Source organism: Pleuronectes platessa, chromosome 16 (assembly GCF_947347685.1).
Source record: "Pleuronectes platessa chromosome 16, fPlePla1.1, whole genome shotgun sequence".
Taxonomy (NCBI): domain Eukaryota; kingdom Metazoa; phylum Chordata; class Actinopteri; order Pleuronectiformes; family Pleuronectidae; genus Pleuronectes; species Pleuronectes platessa.
In genome coordinates this window covers 16066533-16085371 of record NC_070641.1, presented here as the reverse complement: position 1 = coordinate 16085371, position 18839 = coordinate 16066533, and the positions used below count along the sequence as shown (strand labels likewise).

The window sequence follows — 18839 nt, the reverse complement described above, 5'->3', positions numbered from 1 at the left end:
TAGGGTCCAACATCATCAGTATACAGCTGTGCTCTGAAAGCCTCACGGCGGGGGGAAAAAGGTCAGGAAGCCTCGTGCTGTGTGTTCCAATTGATGTCTCTCGATTCTTTCCAGCTGCGTGTGTTAGTGTGAGAGTGATTTTCTGTCTGTCTCTCCGTCTGTCTGTCTGTGCTGTCTGATGAGCTGTCATGCAGGTACAAGCGTGTGTTAGCCTCCCTCCATCTCTGATGACCCTGGGTTTTTTGAAGTGCATCATTAGTGGCAGCGTCTGGGTGCTATGGGACTCGAAGTGTCCGGTCCTATCAGCTGACAGGGAACAGTAGATAACCTTTCCCCATGAGAGCCCAGTCACATTATCTCCCTCTCCAGGCCACTTTGTTTAGGACAGAGGAGAATGACATGAGGAAAGCACTTTGCAAACAAACAGCAGCGTCACCTCCACTGCCTCCTCATAGCACGGCCGTGCTCTCCTGTTATCATGGCCGCTCTTGAAAGCGCTCTTGCTGCGACGCTGAGAGAGGCTCAGCGCCGAGGCCGGCAGTGCCAAACAAACTCAACTCACACGTCGTGACATCATCGATCAAAAGTAATCTGCTCCGAGCAAAGAGAAGGACCCCAAGGGAAGATCGCCAAATCGTTATTCAAAGAAGAAATACATTGTGAAAGAAAGGTACAGTAGTTAAGGCTTTGTAACATTGTGGATGTTTACCACAGAGCAACACCTTTCCTTTCACCTTCATTTACAACCCAAGTGGGAGTGAGCGGCAAATTCTTCTGTACTAACTTTACAAGGACTGGCAGGAAATAATCCAAAGAACTGTCCGCAGCAACCGATTCAGAGATTTGCGTTCCTACGTACAGCCCCTAGTTAAATTCAGGAGAATAACTTGAGAAGCCAGGAATCAAACCACCAACCTCCCAGTTAGCGGACAACCCGCTCTACCCCATGGGCCAGTAAACAAACACACACAAACAAACACACAGACATCATGCACCTGGTCCACGCATAATGACAGGTTTGCCTTCCAGGGCTAAGTATCGGAGCAGGAGGGCAGTGGAGCAGGTGCTGCGGAGGAACTAGCACCGCTACGCTGGGCAGCTCTCTCCGTGCCAGTTGGCACTCCTTCCACTGCACCCCCATCCCGGGATAAACTGTACATCCTGTCCCTGTCGTGGGGGGAGGGGGGAGGGAACCTTTCCAGTACGACAGGTTGTTTAGGAGGACTTTATCACTGCAGCACCGTTTGCAGACGAGGGCAGGGAGAGATAAGAGGAAAAGATTGCAGATTTTTAGGAACATTGGAGTTTAGAGAAAAATACTCTGAAAAGAAGTGAAAGCTTTAAGTGGTCTGTCTGTCTGTCTGTCTGTCTGTAAGTGCTGCCGGTGGTAGAAGGAAACATGTGTGTGTGTGGGCGCAGTCTGTGAGAGATGCCATTCAGTCACAGAACATGAAATACTTATTTCAGAGAGAATCACAGAGGGACTGTCATTTTTGACAGGAAAGGAGAAGCAGAGAGTGTGTGTGTGTGTGTGTGTGTGTGTGTGTGTGTACGTGTGTGGAGAGGAGGGATGAGCTCTGACCTTCCTCTTCACAGGTGAACACTTCTGCTGGGCCCAGGTTTGGCAACGCGTGAAGCATCACAGGGCATGTTAGAGGTCGAGCAGGATTATTGACCCGAGTCAAATTGTCAGAGGATGAAAGGTGGAGTAACAAACTTGTGTCCAATGTTTCAACATTAATCCATCCATCCATTATCTACTGGGGGTCACGGTAGGCTGGAGCTAATCCCAGTGGACAGTGGGAGAGAGGCGGGACCAAACACTCTAAAGCACCTGACACCTTTGGGCAGAGAATCCCCCTCACAGACGTGGATAGAACCTGCAAACTATAGTACTAACCACTGCACCACCGTGCCGCCACAGGATGTTTTACACTGCATTATTTACTACATCAATAAATAAGCTCTATTAGCAAAATTATGTTTCTCCTATATATAGATTGTGTGTACACGTGCACTGGGCTGGTATCCAACGACACACTTCATCAATGGCTTTATTAGAGGAGGCCTCTGATGGATTTATATACAGGGACTTGTCAACCTGATGATTAAATCACAGCAGGTAATTCTTGAACATCTCTGAGTTGAGCATTAATGTGATGAAGCACCCTATTTTTGTATTTTTATCACTTTCACTGGGACAACAAATACATTTAAGGGAAGCTAGAACAATGTAATGCAACACAAAGATATGCTTGTAGTTAAGGGATGAAGAATGTGCAGTGTTGAATTTAGTTGTCAACATCGCGGGTGTGTACCTCTTCATACACAGTCTATTGTGGGTTCACAACAGTGGCAGGGACAACTGATTCTCCGGTTCGTGGTTCTACAGACTGAGTCCCGCTTCACTGAACTGTGAATAAACAGTTCCACTGAGTCCAGCAGCTGATCTATTCTTGCCCTGCCTCAATTCCTGCAGGCACTATACTTTTTATACTTCTATACACTATACTATTTTACAGTTTAAATTCATTTTTTCCTAAAACAAGTGGGATGAGAACCGCTGCAGTAGAACACGCCTCCCTGCACATTATGAATTGAAGGCGCAAACATCTTGTTGAACCATATTATGCTGTTAAAGTGGGCAAGACATTAAAACGAAGCTGCTTTATTTTGGTAAGATCAGTAAGTTAAGACATACTGCACAGCTTTCAGCCCCACTCAAACTTCTCAGAATCCCCAGATAACGCACAGTCACCTCTTTGTACAAGTTACGTAAGCTCGAGTTCATAAAAAAGAAACACACGCCACCTGGGGCGTTCTCAGGACATCAGCGCTCCAGGTTTGGGACAAAAACACGTCCCTGAAATGTGTGTTACGTCAGAGTACTTCTCTGCTTCCACACACACAAACAAACGCTGTCCCAGCTCAACAAGCCACACCGAGGTCTCGGGCTTCCTGTAGCAATCAACGAAATCTGTCGGTACCCCCCCCCGCCCCCTTTTTTTTGCTGTCCCTCACTGTTGTAAACAGGGGTGGCACGGAAACAGGCCATCCGAATTTGGCCAGTGGGTTTTCCTGGCTTCCAGCCGGCCCGACAACGCACGGCTCACTCAAAACGACAACAGAAACACTTGACATCCCTCCAAAGTCTTTAACTCTCGCCTGGCTGTGTCAGCCTCCCGCTCTCTGAGCTCGTTTTGTATTCCGCGCCTCCAATCCCTCCATCCTTGACGGACACAGGCTGCCACGGTCTGCTAACAGAACAAGAGAGACAGTTGACATCCCTCCAAAATCTTGAAAACCCCCCCGTCATCCTATGCTTAGTGGCCTCTATTCTCTCCCTATTTGACAATCTCGCTGAAGCTCACAGCCCCCCCACCCACCACCCACCATTTCAAATCCAACTGTCCTCCCTGTTCTTTCGTATCCAAGCCGATATTCGATTCCTGTCATCGTTCATGGGCTTAAAGGGCTCTTGTCTGCGAAGTATTGCCCCTGCTGGCATCATCCCTGAAGCTCAGACTCGATGTCCATCTCATCATTTTATAAACCCTGCTCTTCTCCTCAGTCAAACCCGTCTTCCTCCACACACACTCCTCTGAATACTAATATCCCCACCACCTTTTCAACAGTGACATATTGCTCTTTAAGCCATTCAGCACATCTGTCGAGACGACGGCCACACACAAGTCTGTCAAACTCTTAAAAGCTTTATTACAAAAACAGGAAAAGACATTTGTCACTGGGATGTCTCACTTTCAGCAACTCAATCTGTCTCAAAGATTTTCCAGATGCAAATGACTTTATACAACCTTTTTCTTGACAGAAGGGGAATTATCCCAATTCCGTGTAAGAAATATTTAAGTAAAGAGTCGCGGTAAAGCTTAACTTCCTGAGGCAGAACCCACCAAACTTCAAGATGCCAACGTCTCTAAAATGAATGATCAAACGTTAGATTTTATTGAGCTTTATGCTAAACATACAACAAACAAATATTGTAGTTTCCCTCAACAAGGAGGCGGTTTTCACCCCTGGTCGTTTGTTTGTTTGTGAGCGAGATTACACAAAAACAACCGAATCAATTTCACTGCAACTTGGTTGAACAATGCGGTGTGGGTCAGGGAGGAACCCATTAAAGTTCGATGGGGATTCAGGAGGAGGAAATTTGGCTTCATCTCACAAAATAACAATGCAAAGCACTCAATAATAAATGTAACAGTCTTCTAACGATAATTCGATTTCATCTCATGCTAAATTATCTCCACCTGAGACACTATTGACCCTCAACTATGAGCAATGATCCTTTATCGATTAAACAGTGGCCGAGTTTGTGGCTCTTGGTGAGTGATCAATGAAAAAAGCCAACACAGACACAAACATCTCCCTCCCTCCTTCGACTCCACCTCATCTCGCCTCCTGCTCTAATACCCCAGACTTTGCTTACACAACATTTTGACTAATCGCATCTCGTGCTGGATCTTCTGCCGAGCACTGCCCGACTCCCCGAGGATTCCTGATCTAAAAACAGGCCAATGATACAGCAGGGGCAAATGAGGCTGCTAACCACAAGCTGGGATCCAGCCACAGAAAAAGCCTGAATCATATTCGGCCTGAGACAAACAGCTGTACATACTGAGTGCCAACGTTTTTGTGCATTTTTGACCGGCACCCTGTTTGAAAAGTGGAAATGACGGATCAAGTTAAATCTCATGGTCAAGCACAGAAACAAGGGCCAGAAGACAATTTGAAAAAGCATTGCTGAAATGTTTGTCGAGGAAAGGGTTGTTTATAAAACACAGCGGAGGAGGAGGCAGCCCTCGGACTCGACAGCTACAGAATGAGACAGCAGCGAGATGGAGGAGAGAAAGACACACGGGGAGGCAGAGAGGAGGCGAGAAACCGAGAGGGAAAGATTGAAAGTGATAAAAGGATGTGGAATGACCTCCGCTGGGAATATATCAGGTACTTAGCACACACACACACTGACACTGACACATACATGCAAGTCAGAAACGGCCTTTAGGAGTGACAGCATTGGGGGACTCCTGGGGCTATAAAGCATAAGGATGGAGAAGCATGTGACAGGGGGACAGAGGGGATGGGGGGGGGGCTGTCACACTGAAGCCCTAAAAGGGATCAGAGCTTGACTTTCTATCGGAGACAGGAACCAGCTACCAGCTGTAGACTCACTGAAAAAGGCACGAAAAGGCTAAAACCAGCATTTGAGCTGAATTTATTCTGGACATGAAGCAAAGGCCTGATTCTTTTATTCATTTATTCCTTCATTCCTCTGTGCTACAGACGGCCACTGTTGCCCAAAAAACTATTAATAATACATTAGTGAGCCACACCAATGCACTCTGTGACACGCTCCCTTTTGAGTCCCACACTGAATACTCACTGCGGTGTCCGACTGCTACAGGGAATTAAAAGTAAAACCATACATCTGTGCGCTCTCTTTGAAGATTTATGGTCTTCAGTCGTAATCTATGAGCGACAGTCAGGTTGATCAATTGAGAAAGCATAAAAATTACAGTCTTTTTTATAGGATTTACTGACAATAAGAAAATTATTAACTTTTTGATTTATACATCGAGTCTTGGCAAAGGTATGTACTCATAGCGCCACAAATTTCACACACTCTTAAATATTGGTCCCCTAAACAGGATCTATTAATTATTCTCTTTCTCAAAATGTTGAAAAATAGGGGAAATATTCCTGAATCCGCCCCCAGATCCCTTCTCTGTCTCAATCTACATCGTTGTAATCTGTTGAACGGTGGTTGTGCAATGATGCTAATAAACACACAAACTAATACAAATCAAGGTTGGACAAACACAAACCTCCTTGGCAGAGAGAATTATCCCTCATGCTTTAAAGCCTCAGCCGACAAGTCAACTCACAGTTTACCTCAATGTCCGTCCAGACCCATAAAATAAAGCTTTGAAGGAATTTAATAAAAGATATTAAGTGTGTTGACTCATGGCCAAAGAAAATATTTTTGTGAGGTCACAATCCTTGAGTTAAAATGAAGAAGTTCCCTCAAGGCGTTTCTGAGACATCTCGGGATAGACGGCCAGAAGACCCACTCAAAAGCATAATGGGAGCTGGGAGGAGGCATAAAAAAAGTGGAGGTCAGCAGGGAGATAAAGAATTTTACTGAATATCCAACTGTAGGAAAAGGAGAGCGATAGAGGAAGCATGTGAGAAGAGGATTTAGACATCCTCTTCGCTTCCTCTCCCTCAGAGCGGAGCGAGTCAATAGTGGCCTTTCATAGTGTGCACATAAATTGAATTCCCCTACCTGCACTGCTTATAATAGAATAACTCATGTCCATCTATTTATAAACAGGCCCAAATGTGCACAAAGGTTTTAATGGAGGAAAACCCACTTTTGGTTGCATACACACACGGCTGACTCGTGCAGGCCGGGTGCGGTGAAAAGGGCTTCATGGTGGACTGGCTCCCCCGTCATCTTCCCTCATTCATAATTCACAAAGCCATTTATCACACACATGCTCCTGCTGTGCACACTAACGAGCCGCTATACAGCGCACAAACATGGACAGGGCGCGGCTGCAGGTGTGGGTGGAAACATTAAGTCCGCTGGAATGCACTAAGCAGGGAATGAGCGTGCGTCAGCGTGAGCGCACGTGTGGGAGGCTCTATGGGGAGGGGTATTGAGTGTCCCCTTAAGAACGAGCTCTATCCGTCAATGTCGGTAAGGGCGAGCGCGCGGCTGTTGAGGGGGAGTGCAGGCATTCTGCTGTGGCCTTGATCACAAAGGAGAAAAGCTTAGGATGCATCAGTGACTCATGGAAGCCATTTATCAAGCGAGCATCTGCACGGCGGCGGGGGGGGGAGCTCGCTTAGCCCCGTGCACGAGTCAAGAGATGTTAACGAAACACCAAATGTGCGGCGAGAGGGCAGGCAGCAGAGAGGAGACACACACAGAGCATTCTTAAAAAGCATGAGTGCAATCTGTGTAAAGCCCCTTTTCCTCTGCTCAAAGAAACCCACCCACATTGGGCTTTTGGGATCCGCAATGGGATCCCATTGCGGATACAACCCGCATTCAATTCAAAGTCGACTCTGCAGGACAGGCTCAGATCGGATCCAGGATTTTTTGATTTTGAGAACAAGTTGCAATACTGGCAAGACAGCGAGGTTTCCGCTGCGTTGGATCGTCTAACATGACTCACCAGAGCAAAAACAACTAAAAGCCAAATTCCTCTACTGGCAATGGGAAAGGAGTCCATCGCCTTCTTTAAGCGGGGTTACCTGCGTATACCTTTTAATATCCGTGCAAGTTTCCTGTAGAGCCGCGCCGGTGAAAATGACTGCACGTGTTCAGCTCGTTCTTGCTTGGCTCACACAGAAATAGGCCTTCGCTTCGCTGGGCCTTCACTCCAACATGAAAGCCCTCAGCTGAATAAAGTCAATTTGGCTCTTTTCTCACGGTCAGAGCACCAGACTTTCTGTAAAAAAAAAAAAAAAAAAAAAGAGCCTCCAGTTCTAAAGGCCAATGTATGCTTCTCCGTTTTGACGGACACGGACAGATAGGACCGCCCTCTCCAACGTGGAACGCCCTCTCCGTGCCTCTCCGAGGCTCCTCGGAGAGCTTTTCGTGCAGCTCTCATTTTTCTAACTACACGTCGAAATGACGGACAGTCCACGGATAGCACTTGGCTGTGATTGGTCAGCTAACGCCAGCATTTCGGAATGGAAACTTCCTGTTCCATTCCCTACATCACAATAAACCAAAATCACAACTACGACTCTATGATTAATGTGACAAGTGTGTTAAGCCAGCGGCGTTGTCCGGCTGACGGTGGCTGGTTAGAGCACTTACAGCATGTGTGTACGGTCACATACGGTTATAACGAACTTTGATAACGGGGCTAGCGGGCTAGCCACCATGCTAACTGCGGTGGGAACAGCGCAAAAACCCGCTGACTTTAATCCCACGGCTCTCATGACACTGTTTCTCAAACACCGTCAGGTTAGAAGCAAACACTTGGTAGTAGTTAGTATCGGCTGTCCGTGCTGACTGTGTGTGGAAGCTGGGGGGGGGGGGGCTAGCTGCCTCCGTGTAGCTTCAAGCTGTTGCAGCTGTTGAATTAGCAACGCAGTTTGGAAACAAGACCGGGGAACCTTATGTTATCGCTAAGACACGATAACATAAGCATTTTGACCCGCTGGGTGTCACTTTATTCAGCAAAAACTGTCGCGTCATCAACATCCTTTTTCTGTTAGTTGCCATCGTTCACTGTGTGTGAGGAGCCGGGAGGACGTAAATAAACCAGCGTGGACTTCTTCTATATACCTCATGAGGTAGGCTTCTCTATGCTCGACTTCAGTTGCGCCATCTACTGTTCTGGCGGTGAATTGTTTTCACAACAAAAAGGCTCGTAGAACTATAAATCAAAAAGGGTCCGTCCGATCCGTCCATCCGTCAGTCCGCAACAGACTCGGAGAAGCATACTGAGGCCTTTAAGCTGACCCTTGCCACTTTCATCAGGCTGGAAATTAGCCTTGGCTAGCCCAGAGTGGGGAGTGTGTGAGTGTGAGTGCCGCAAACAGATGGGAAACCTTTCCCATGCGTTGTGCTGACACTGATGTTATGACTGGGAGCCATGGCGGAGCCGCACAAAAAAGCCCTGAGCAAGATGAACCTTCAGAGGCCACTCTATCCATCTTTCTGGCTCACTCTGTATGAACCTGTTTATTTTTCTCTCTTTGTAAGCTTTCTTCTCGCAGCATTTTCCTCTACTCTGCTGTTCACAGCATTATTCTCCGTCTGCAGGAGGGGAAGTTATGTTGGCAGGAACAGATCCAAACAGATGATCTCAGCACATTTACAGTTGAGAAAACTAGACTCACCCTAACCCTATCAAAGCTGATATGAGACGATTGATTTAATACAATCGAGGAGAGAGGCAGAAAGAAAAATTTGTATCAAGACGGCTTCATCTCTACTGTATCAATGACACTGTAAATGAAATGTTTTGTCCCCTGCAGCAAAGAGTCCGGTTCTACTGTGTTATCTCGACTCCTCTATTCCGGATGCTGACAAGTATTGTGAATTCAAACATGAGAAAATACTCTCACTGATCATACACTGTCATTTTGAGATGAGAGAATAAACAGGTTGTACAGCAGGTTAGGACAGTTAGAATTTTTTATTTTTTAAGTGCATATCTTCTTTTTATTGTTTGATGAATTCATCATTTAAGGCAAACTCATTTAAATCCATCCAAGTACCCTTGATGTACATGATAGTTGAGGATATAGATTGAAGAAAAGCTCTGAATCAAATTTAATCACATCATATCAAACCAGGAAAAAAGCTCAACTGGAATCAATAACACTGATAATGGCTGCATTCTGCTTTGATGACCCTGTTCAAGGTTTTTCCTATTGTGCAGATAGATATAAAAGAGTATTAATTAATAATCATAACCCCAATCATAATTATTAGTTACCCCCTGAAACCTCAAACTCTCTTCTGGGACAATAAATGTGATAATACAGCAAGCGGCTGCTTTTATAACACGTCGACACAAAATGTCGCCTCGTTAATTCCCGTTAGTTCCCGTATATTCCCGTATGGAAAGTTTCCAACTTTGAATTTTCCCGGAATTTTGCAACCCTATTCATGACACCTGAATATTACTCTTTGTTGGAAATGCTGATTCATATTTTTACCTTAAACTGGATTAAACTATAAGTGGCAACAGGCTGACTGAAGGGAATAGCGTTGGATAGCGTGTTCTATTCCACGTCCTATGTTTGTCCGACAGGCTCAGCCGTGTCTGCTGCTTACATGTGTGGCTCCTTATCAGACAGACAGCGGTGGCACTGATATCAGGCTCTCATCCACCTCGCCCTGGGTCATCTAGAGGCCCAACAATTCACCATTGAGCCGATAGGACAGCTGTCCCCTATAGGAGGGCGGAGGGGTCTGCAGGCTCCCCTGACACTTGTCAGGATTAAGTGGAGCACAATAGTGTGCATGGATGTTCAGAGCAAAATCTCCAAGATTATCAATTTCGATATAAAGTACACCATGGAGATAAAATAATTTGCAGCTCTCGGAATAATAGTTTCTCCTTTTCATCCAGAAACTCATTACAGCCCCCCCGAGTGCAAACCTTTTATTGCTTGCTGGGTTGAAGCAGCCACTGACACCGTTGCTGCACAGTTCTCCTGAACAAGTGCAGCTGGCTCAGTCCTGCCGAGTATCAGTGTACACAGCAGAGCCCAAATGACTGCAGCTATAAACTCCCCACATCGCACAGTGGACCTTTAATAACCTTGCCACATGGGCCTGGTGTTTACAGAGCACGACAAGGGATGAAGAAGCTCTGCAGACTTGCTCGGTACCATGAGGCCAAAGATGGCAAATGGTGAGACTGTTTGGCTGCAGGCTGCCATGCCATGCCGTGCTGAACCATAATTCATAATACAGGCAGATACTGTACAATGCGATGTGATGTATTATGCCATTACTCTTTCTGCAGAGCTGTAATCCACCATGCAGAGCCAAGGAGCTCCAGGCTCCTGGTCACCGCAATACAATATAGTAGCTTAGAGTCCCCCCCCCCCCCCCCCCACCCCCGGCAGCCAGTGAGGAGCCCAATCCCAGACTTCCGCAGAAAGGGTCTCTTATCAAAGCTGTATACTGTGTTACAGTAATCCCAGGTTCTATTTAGCACCATTTTTATTAACCCACCCAAAATCGTCCACCACGTGAGCCTTGCCACGTCTTCTCACACCCGACACTCACAATAAGCCACTCCACTCAGAGCACTTCACCATCGACCCCTCCTGTCTTTCAGTAGTGTTGAATGGCGTGCGCGCATACTGATTTGGTCTCCAGGGTCTAGACGGAAATTATGCCAGGTATTTGACTGCTGGCAGGGTGAGAAGACAGCTGTGTATATAATAGTGTGAAAAAGCCAAACCGTTTAACTTTCTGTCAAATGCAGCAGTGTGCGGAAAGAACGTGCACACACACACAGCATTTAGGTGTGAAATCCAGAGCCTTATGTGTGTACGGCTTCCTTTTCTTTGCTTGTGGTTCTCATCCAAGCTCGACACAGCAGCTCCAGCTATGTGGTTGTTTAATGTAGTGGTGTTTAAGCAAAGCTGCTGTGGTTCCACTGTCCACTGGACCAAAAGTCTAAATGGTGGAACTAGACCAGAGCTATATGCACGTCAGCTGCTTTCAGACATGCACTGAACTCCAGAGATCCTCGAGACATTCTCCGTAAGGGCAGTGAGAACTCAAACGTCCCAGCCTCCGGACTTTCTCCGGCCTTCCTCCTAGCAAAAGCAGAAAGTCCAGAGGAGCAGATGTGAGAACACAGCGGGAGATCCTGGAGCGTGTGGGTGTGTCCATGATGTTTTCAGACATGCAAAAGACGGGAAAAGGATAAAAACTCAAGCAAAACAAATATCTCAGGATGAAAAAGCATAGAAGACACAGACGAAGATGTCAAGAGAGCTTTTGGTGATTGGAGCTTACGCTGGTGTCCATGATCTCCAAAGCAGAATTCATACGTTACTTGCTGCCTCCGTCTGCTTCTCCGGACATCCACTGTAGGTCATGTCTGAAAACGGCTTTAATGGCATTTTCCAATGGACCAAAAGTCTTAATGGTAGAACTAGACCAGAGCTAAATGCACGTCATGGACTTTCTTCCTCTTGTTCTCCCTCACCTGCATATCTCTACCCCTGCTTCCTTAAGCGTAACATCAAAACCAGCCGAATTTATCGTGGTCAAGGTCACAGGGAGCGGCCTTTATAAGTAATTCTCTACTGAGCCTCAGGCGACTACAGTCTGCTGATTGAGGAGCAGCTCTGAGGAAAAGCATTCACAGTGCCACAGCAGGGCTCCGTGAAAGGGAAAGTGTGTGTGAGTCTGTGTGCACATGTCACCATCCTAAAAAGACAAATGTCTCTCCAAGTAACTAATAACTTCTGCAGAGCATGAAGTAATAGAACCAGAGTGAGGGGACACAGACCGTTCATCACCGGGACTATCTGCAGCTAAGTTCTCAAATCAATCCTAATCTAGTTAATCAATTATTGTTCTGAAGGCTTAAAAGTGGACAAATTATGGACCAGAATACAAATTAACTTCCATTTTATAGCGAGCACATCCTGTGGCCTTGGCTGATTCACTTTGATATCAACATGAAATGAAAATCTCTCTTGTTGCCTCATCATAAATAAACACAGCAGTGAAAGCCTCATTATCGGCAATCAATATCATTTACGGAGATAAAAACGGCCGGTTGGCTAGCGGGAGGATGTATTTTGGGGGTCAGGATAATACCAGGCCAGTGTGGGAAGATATGATGATGGAGAATTACCAACATTAATCACCTTAGCCAAGGAGATTATCCAGTCTTGCTTAATTAGAAATCTCCCACAGGGCAAAGAGAGGAGAGAGCAGGGCAGGAGGGGATACACAGAGCGGAGCTGCACAGCACAGCACAGCTCAGCAGTTAAGTTAGAAAAGGTCAGACTCTCAATTTCAAACTGAATCAGAGCACACGCTCCACAGCGAGGCGCAAGGAAACGGTCAACCCTGTACATGAGGACTATTAGTAGACAAGGGCTGTACAGTTTTGCACGATAGCCGTCGGATGCTCAAATCAGTGAGTTTTCTTTAGATCATCAAAGTGGAGCTACGGTGTTAATTTGGGTTACTTCTTTTATTTGTTATTTATTCAGATTTGGTTGCACCACCAGCCTGGAAAAGTCCAGACGAGGAAGAGGAGGGTTGTTTCATACAAAACAGCAAAACTCAAAAGCAAGACGAGGCCCTGTGGTTGGAGAAGCAGTAACAGGGCAGCATCGGCACTAACTTAAAGTCGTGGTTCTGGCCACCTGGAAAACATAAGGTCAATATCCACTCCCTTTTAGCTCCATTTTTGGTCTCTACCAACTCCTAAAGGAGAAAAGTGGCTCTTAAAAGGGATAGTTCATGTTTAATTCACTCATTATCTACTTGCCACTATGCCGATGGAGGGGTAGGTGAAGTGTTTTGAGTCTACGAAACACGTTAGGAGTAAACAACAGAAAGAAACCACAACATGCCTCCATGCTGCTCGTTTTTTGCTGAGCAGGCAGTGGGTTTGCAGTGGTCAGCTGTGATCAGTCAGTAACAGAATCGTAGTGTTACAGGTTAAGGCCAAAACTGCTTATGACCTTAACGCCATTTGTTCCCTTTTACATTAACACAAAACCCTCAGTCAACATCAACCAACAAAACAGTTAAATTGGAAGCAATGGGATGGAGAGGAACCGGCTCTGGCTCTCAGCTCTGATTCTGTCACCAGGCAAAAGATAAAACAGGCCACACTGACACTCACCCCCGGTGGGATAACCTTCTGCAGGTATACCGTCATTCTGCATTAAGCACAAGAGGAAAGACATGGACAGGTACTTTCCAGGGAAACTGGGCCAATTATAGCCTCCATTTCCAGTTTGGAAAAAGCACAACCCACCGGACGAGTTGTCTTGGCCCCTTATAGAGTCAAACACACATGACAAGAGCCTTGCAGTGTTTGTGTACAGTTTTGGAAAAATCCTCACACTTCATCCTACCAGTAAGATGTGTTATGGTTAACAATGAGGCTGTAACTAACCTTTTGTTTATCAGTATTGATTTTTCGGCTGATTTTCTATCTTCTAATTGCTTGATTCATCATCTAATTATGTGTGAAATGTGAGAACATAGAATTGAGAAGTCAATAGAGCTTGATTCGTCTAAAAACCCAAAATGAATCTTTCAAACATTTAGAAATTCCAAAACATTTATGGTTCCAGCTTCTCCATTTAAATATTTGCTGCTTTTTTCTGTTCATCATTAAGAAACATATAATGTTATTATTATACTTCATTTTCGGAGAGGTAAGACCAATTATAAAAAATGTAATTGTTCATTGATAGATTGGGGGAAATTATTAAGGCTAATTAAAAGATAACATTTTCTTTAGGCTATAGTACTAAAATCCATATTTTCTCTGTCCTTGTATCGTGGTTAAAAAGTACCATTGTCTTTTCAGTTTCATGTCATTCTATAAAACTAAAAAAAATCGAGTTGTTCAAAAATGATTGTGAGATTAAGAAGAGATCAGTTGATTAGTTAGAGCCTCAAAGCGAATCGGCGAACTGTGATGTCTAACTTAACCTCAAACACCGGTCTCCATTTGTTGCTCAAACCACAGACCAGCAGTGATAACACTCTGCTACAACGAGCCATGAATAGCTCAGATTAACAGTGAGCTAGAAACCATAAACTGACATGCAGCTACACGATGACACAAAAACCTGAATCTGTAGCCTCAGTGTGGAAGTGTAAAAAAAAGAAAAAAGAAGCAACCTCACAAGTCAAAAACTATTTGTGTGAAAATTAACATTAACCTAACTCAAAGAGGACATCCAAAAATGCTCGGGAGACAGCTGCACAGCGATCTGCGCACAGGTCAGGGCAATTTCCCTCTGAGCAGAGCAACAGGGACACGACCCAGCCAGGATCCATGTCTGGCTCCAGTGCTGGTGATTTACACAGACTGAGCTAGACAGTGGAGGACAACTCTATCCTGACAGCCAGCTCTCTCACTGGCACAGGAAATCTACTGGGAGAGGATAAATCTCGGGAGGGGAACTGAATACATGATGGAGGCAAGAAAGGAGATGACAAGGAGGAGGGGGGTGATAACCCTGCGAGAAAAGCATTTATCCTGACGACAAAAATAAAAAACTGGCACACGAGCAAGAGTGGTAGTCACTTAGTAATCTAAGAGATGAGGGGAAACTGCAGGCCCATAAATCTCTCCGGCTGGCTGGTAAACAAAAAGCACTTTTGCTGGATCTTGGCCCTCGACTGGTCTCGTGGAAATCTGTGTGAAGTCCAAACATTTTTGATAATTTGTTTGAAGAAATGAGGGCATGGATTCCCTTCTTCATCTGCTAATTCGAGCAAATTACCAGTTCATGCCAACAAAAACCTAGATTGCACTGTTCAAAATCCATCACACAGCCTCCAAGGAGACACGTTGATCATCTACTGGAATCAAAACAAACCTGGAATGTCAATTCAAAAGGAAAGATGCACACCATCTGCTACTCATTAGTCAGACACTGTCACTTCACTGCAGGTGTCAATAGATCAGCAAGCTTCAAATTATGGAGAGCGCCATTAAGCCAACATTTAGTCAAACTAAAGTGATTTGTATAAACGCATCAAATAAAAGCAGCAGTCAAGCGGTTGAGAGACGAGGGAAATAGAGGACAAGATAGAGAGGAGACGATAAAACTGCAGACATATCTCTATCGAGAGGAGCTGACACTTATATTAAGTTGTAAAGCAATCCCGGAAGTTCAAGGCGAGGTTATGAGAACAGGACACATTGAGGACGTCTGGAAGGCCGAACGTAATTGAACAAGAGAACAAAGAGGGGGAAGAGAGCGGGTGGAGGAGAGGATGAGAAGGAAGATGGCGTCTGTCTGGGACACAGTCACATAATACCAACACCCCAGCCCATCTGTGATCGGTGCAAATCATGACGCCACAACCCTGTGTCGTCCTTCACCGATGCAAATAGTCCCCTGACACTTTTTGGGGACAACTGCTGATATGATTGCATAAGTAGTCGATTCCACTGGGGATGGCAGAGAAATATTACAAGACATAAACTTGAGCACATAAAAATGCCAAAGTTTGTGGGTTCATTGAGGCATAATTGCAGCGATAAGTCTCACTGTTGCAGCCAATTTGTGGCTACTGCTGCTGACCTTGGAGTTATATTAATCGTGTTAGGAACAGAGCCAAGAAAGTCTAGCCAGTACATAAACTTGAGACATGAAATGACACTGGAGAGATACAAAACGTAAACACCTACCTTTGAGCTGGTCAGCCACCACACTCTGTCCTATCCTCTCAGTGACCTGTGCATCTTCATGCTGGAAGCGGTCGTCCAAGAAGTTCGCAGTGGCCTGGGACAAGTGGACCTTCCCAGCCACTCCCAGCTGCTCCATCAGGTTGGCCAGGTTGACGTCATTCGACCAAACGTCGAACTTGAAGCGCTTCATGCCCAGGATGCCACACAGCACCGTGCCGGTGTGGACCCCCACCCTCATGTTCACCATCTCCCTCTTCTCCTGGCAAAACTGTTCGATAGCTTGGATCATGCCCAGGCCCATCTCCACACAGCAGTAGGCGTGGTCCGGTCTGGGCTCGGGACAACCGGCCACACAGTAGTAACAGTCTCCTAGTGTACTTATCTTTTCACAGCCGGTGAGCTCACACAGTCTATCAAAACGTCCAAACAAGTCATTCAGAAGCCCCACGAGGGCGTGAGCAGATTTGTTGGCAGACATTTTCGTGAAGCCCACAATGTCTGCAAACAGGATGCTGACAGGCTCCATCCGCTTCATGTTGAAGGGTCGGAAGATGATCTGGCCTCGAGGGATGGAGGTTTTCTTGCGTTTGTTGTTTTTGGGACTGGAGATGGCGGCTGCTGCACCACTGGTGGAGTATCTTTTGACTGAATGATCACCCATCTCTTCATCACCCTGCTTCATCAGCTCATCAGCCACAATCCTGGGCATGACAGAGTGGATCATTCGCTCCTTCAGGGCTTTCTCCACCTCCAGATCTTTACCATGCATTATAGCTTGTCCCACCTTAAGGAAGGTGCTGCGCGACCGCACCTCAGACATGATGAACAGGTGGATGCCGATAACGTGGGCGCAGAGGTGGAGCAGGGCTTTGGCTGGGCCTAGCCAACACAGCGTATCCCAGTCTGATTGGGAGGCAACACTCCAGTTGGCCCCGGCCTGAGTCAGGTGCAGCCAGCCCAAAGTCTCAAAAAACACTGAGTAGAATAAGCCGAGCAAGACAGAAGCATAGAGGCGAACGTGGAGAACACTGTACAGCAACAGAAGAACTTCAATACAGAGGGAGAAGGTGCCCACAGGAGATATACAGGGGGACCAGGTGCCGCCTCCTACAAGCTGGTCCTGGGACAGGTTGTAGGTGGACCCCATGCCACTAAACTCTTCCAAATCAGGTGTCGGTGTGGGAGTCTCTGGGTCCCTGAAGCCTGATGTCTGGATCTGGGGGGCCAGGGTGAGGATGAAGGTGACAACAATGAGCAGCAGGGATGCTTGATTGTAGAAGCGCGCATAGAGCTTAGTGAAAGTTAAGAGGAAGAGGAGGATACAGAAAAGGAGGAAGGAGGCAGTGGGAAGGAGAAAGACAGCCCTGTCACAGCGGGAAGGGTTGGCAGCAAAGTACAATCCCCAGAGGCAGCCGACAGCCATCAGGTAAAGGATCACGTAGCGGAAGCGCCGCTGGGTCTGAGGGAAACAGCGTTCTCTGCAGGCCTCCTCCAGGATCGAGGAGTCAAACTTTGGGTCCCAGAAATGGCCTGCGGATCTCTCGAAAAGCTGAGGCATCTTCTTGTGCGTGCGAAAGCTCCTGACTGTCGGCTTCCTGACTCCGGATTCCCCGGAGCCGCAGCTCGAGGAGATGCTGTACTTGCAGTGCTTGGATCCCCCGATGAGGCCTCCCCCGATTGAACCGAGCGGCCCGCCTCCGTGCTTGTGTCGGACGGTGCTGCCAATCCTCACTGAGACGCCTCCATCTCCACTTGAGTCACAGCTCACTTCTGTGTTCTGAGGCAGCAGTTGTTGATGTTGGGGGGATGCCATGTTGCTTTTCAACCTATAGAAAAAAATCTAGAAACTCCGCAGAAGATGTTGCTCGTTCAAAGACAACGTAGAAAAGAAAAAAAGGTAAGGCAAAGTATGGGGCCCACGGTAAAGGGGCGATGACTGATGCATGTAAAAAGTGAAAAGCTAGAGCACAAACAGAGGCCTTTTGAGAGAGAAATTCCACTCAGTTAGCAGTGAAGTGGCAACAGAAACAGCATCAGACCTTCCACACAGTTGGAGCAGTGCATTATTGCCTCTCTTGACGTCAGTCCCTGCATTCCACTACGTCCCCGTTTGTTTTGACGCACTTGAGTCTGCAAGGTTCACTCGCTGCCCGCTTTGTTCCAGTCCAGGTCCACTCAGCTGCCTGCACACCGTCTCACTCATTGGAAAAGAATGTTTGTGAGAACTCAGGATTACAAAATACTCTGTCTATTAAAGGGGTTTTCGTGAGAAGTGCGAGTTACATAAACTGCGTCTTGTTTGCAGGACTCGAATAAAACTTCCAGACGTTCAAAACAAATCCTCTGCAGCGTTTTGTTTTCAGGGCTCTGAAAACAGACGTGACTCCAATCTGCCGTTTGCTCATAAAAGTCAACTCTTCAAGACGCAGGTCAACTCCAGATAACGGGAACACGGGAGCGTGTATTCACACCCCACACTCTTTAACTGCGGGGCCTAATCACAACAGTTCCCGTGCACGCAGCCCCGTGCTTTCCTGGCTTTCCACTCCGGGGTCTCCAGCGCCTCCCAACGCACATGGGGATCTCGTGGAGGAGGTCTGCAGGAGAGGAATGCACGAGGGCGCCGTGCGTAAAAACACTCCAAAGCTGTTTGGGTTGGTTGAGCTTCGTGCCAGCGGGTAAACGCGCTCCTCCTAGGGCTCACGCACCGAGCGGCTGCCTCGTCTCCGTGGTGCGTCGGTTCTGCTTCGGGATCCACGCACGCACCAAACACAGCAAACGCATCGTCACAGATATCCCGACCCCGCCGGTGACTCTGTATGTTCCGTGTCCACCGGACAGCAGAGGAGGGGGGGTTGAACCCAGCCTGGAGCAGACAACTGTCGAGCAGCCCTTCCCTCTGGAGTAAAGTTTGCC

The 18839-nt window shown here is 46.7% G+C and overlaps 1 protein-coding gene across 1 annotated transcript in view; it reads right to left on the bottom strand.

The window, feature by feature from the left end:
* The window catches only part of LOC128458945 (adenylate cyclase type 9), a 32053-nt gene extending 13437 nt beyond the window's left edge, over positions 1–18616 (bottom strand). Inside the window, exon 1 of the mRNA XM_053444015.1 lies at positions 15924–18616. Coding sequence (XP_053299990.1) covers positions 15924–17736 — 1813 coding nt within the window. The 5' untranslated portion in view covers positions 17737–18616. The remainder of the gene's footprint in view (positions 1–15923) is intronic.
* Between the last annotated feature and the right edge of the window lie 223 nt (positions 18617–18839).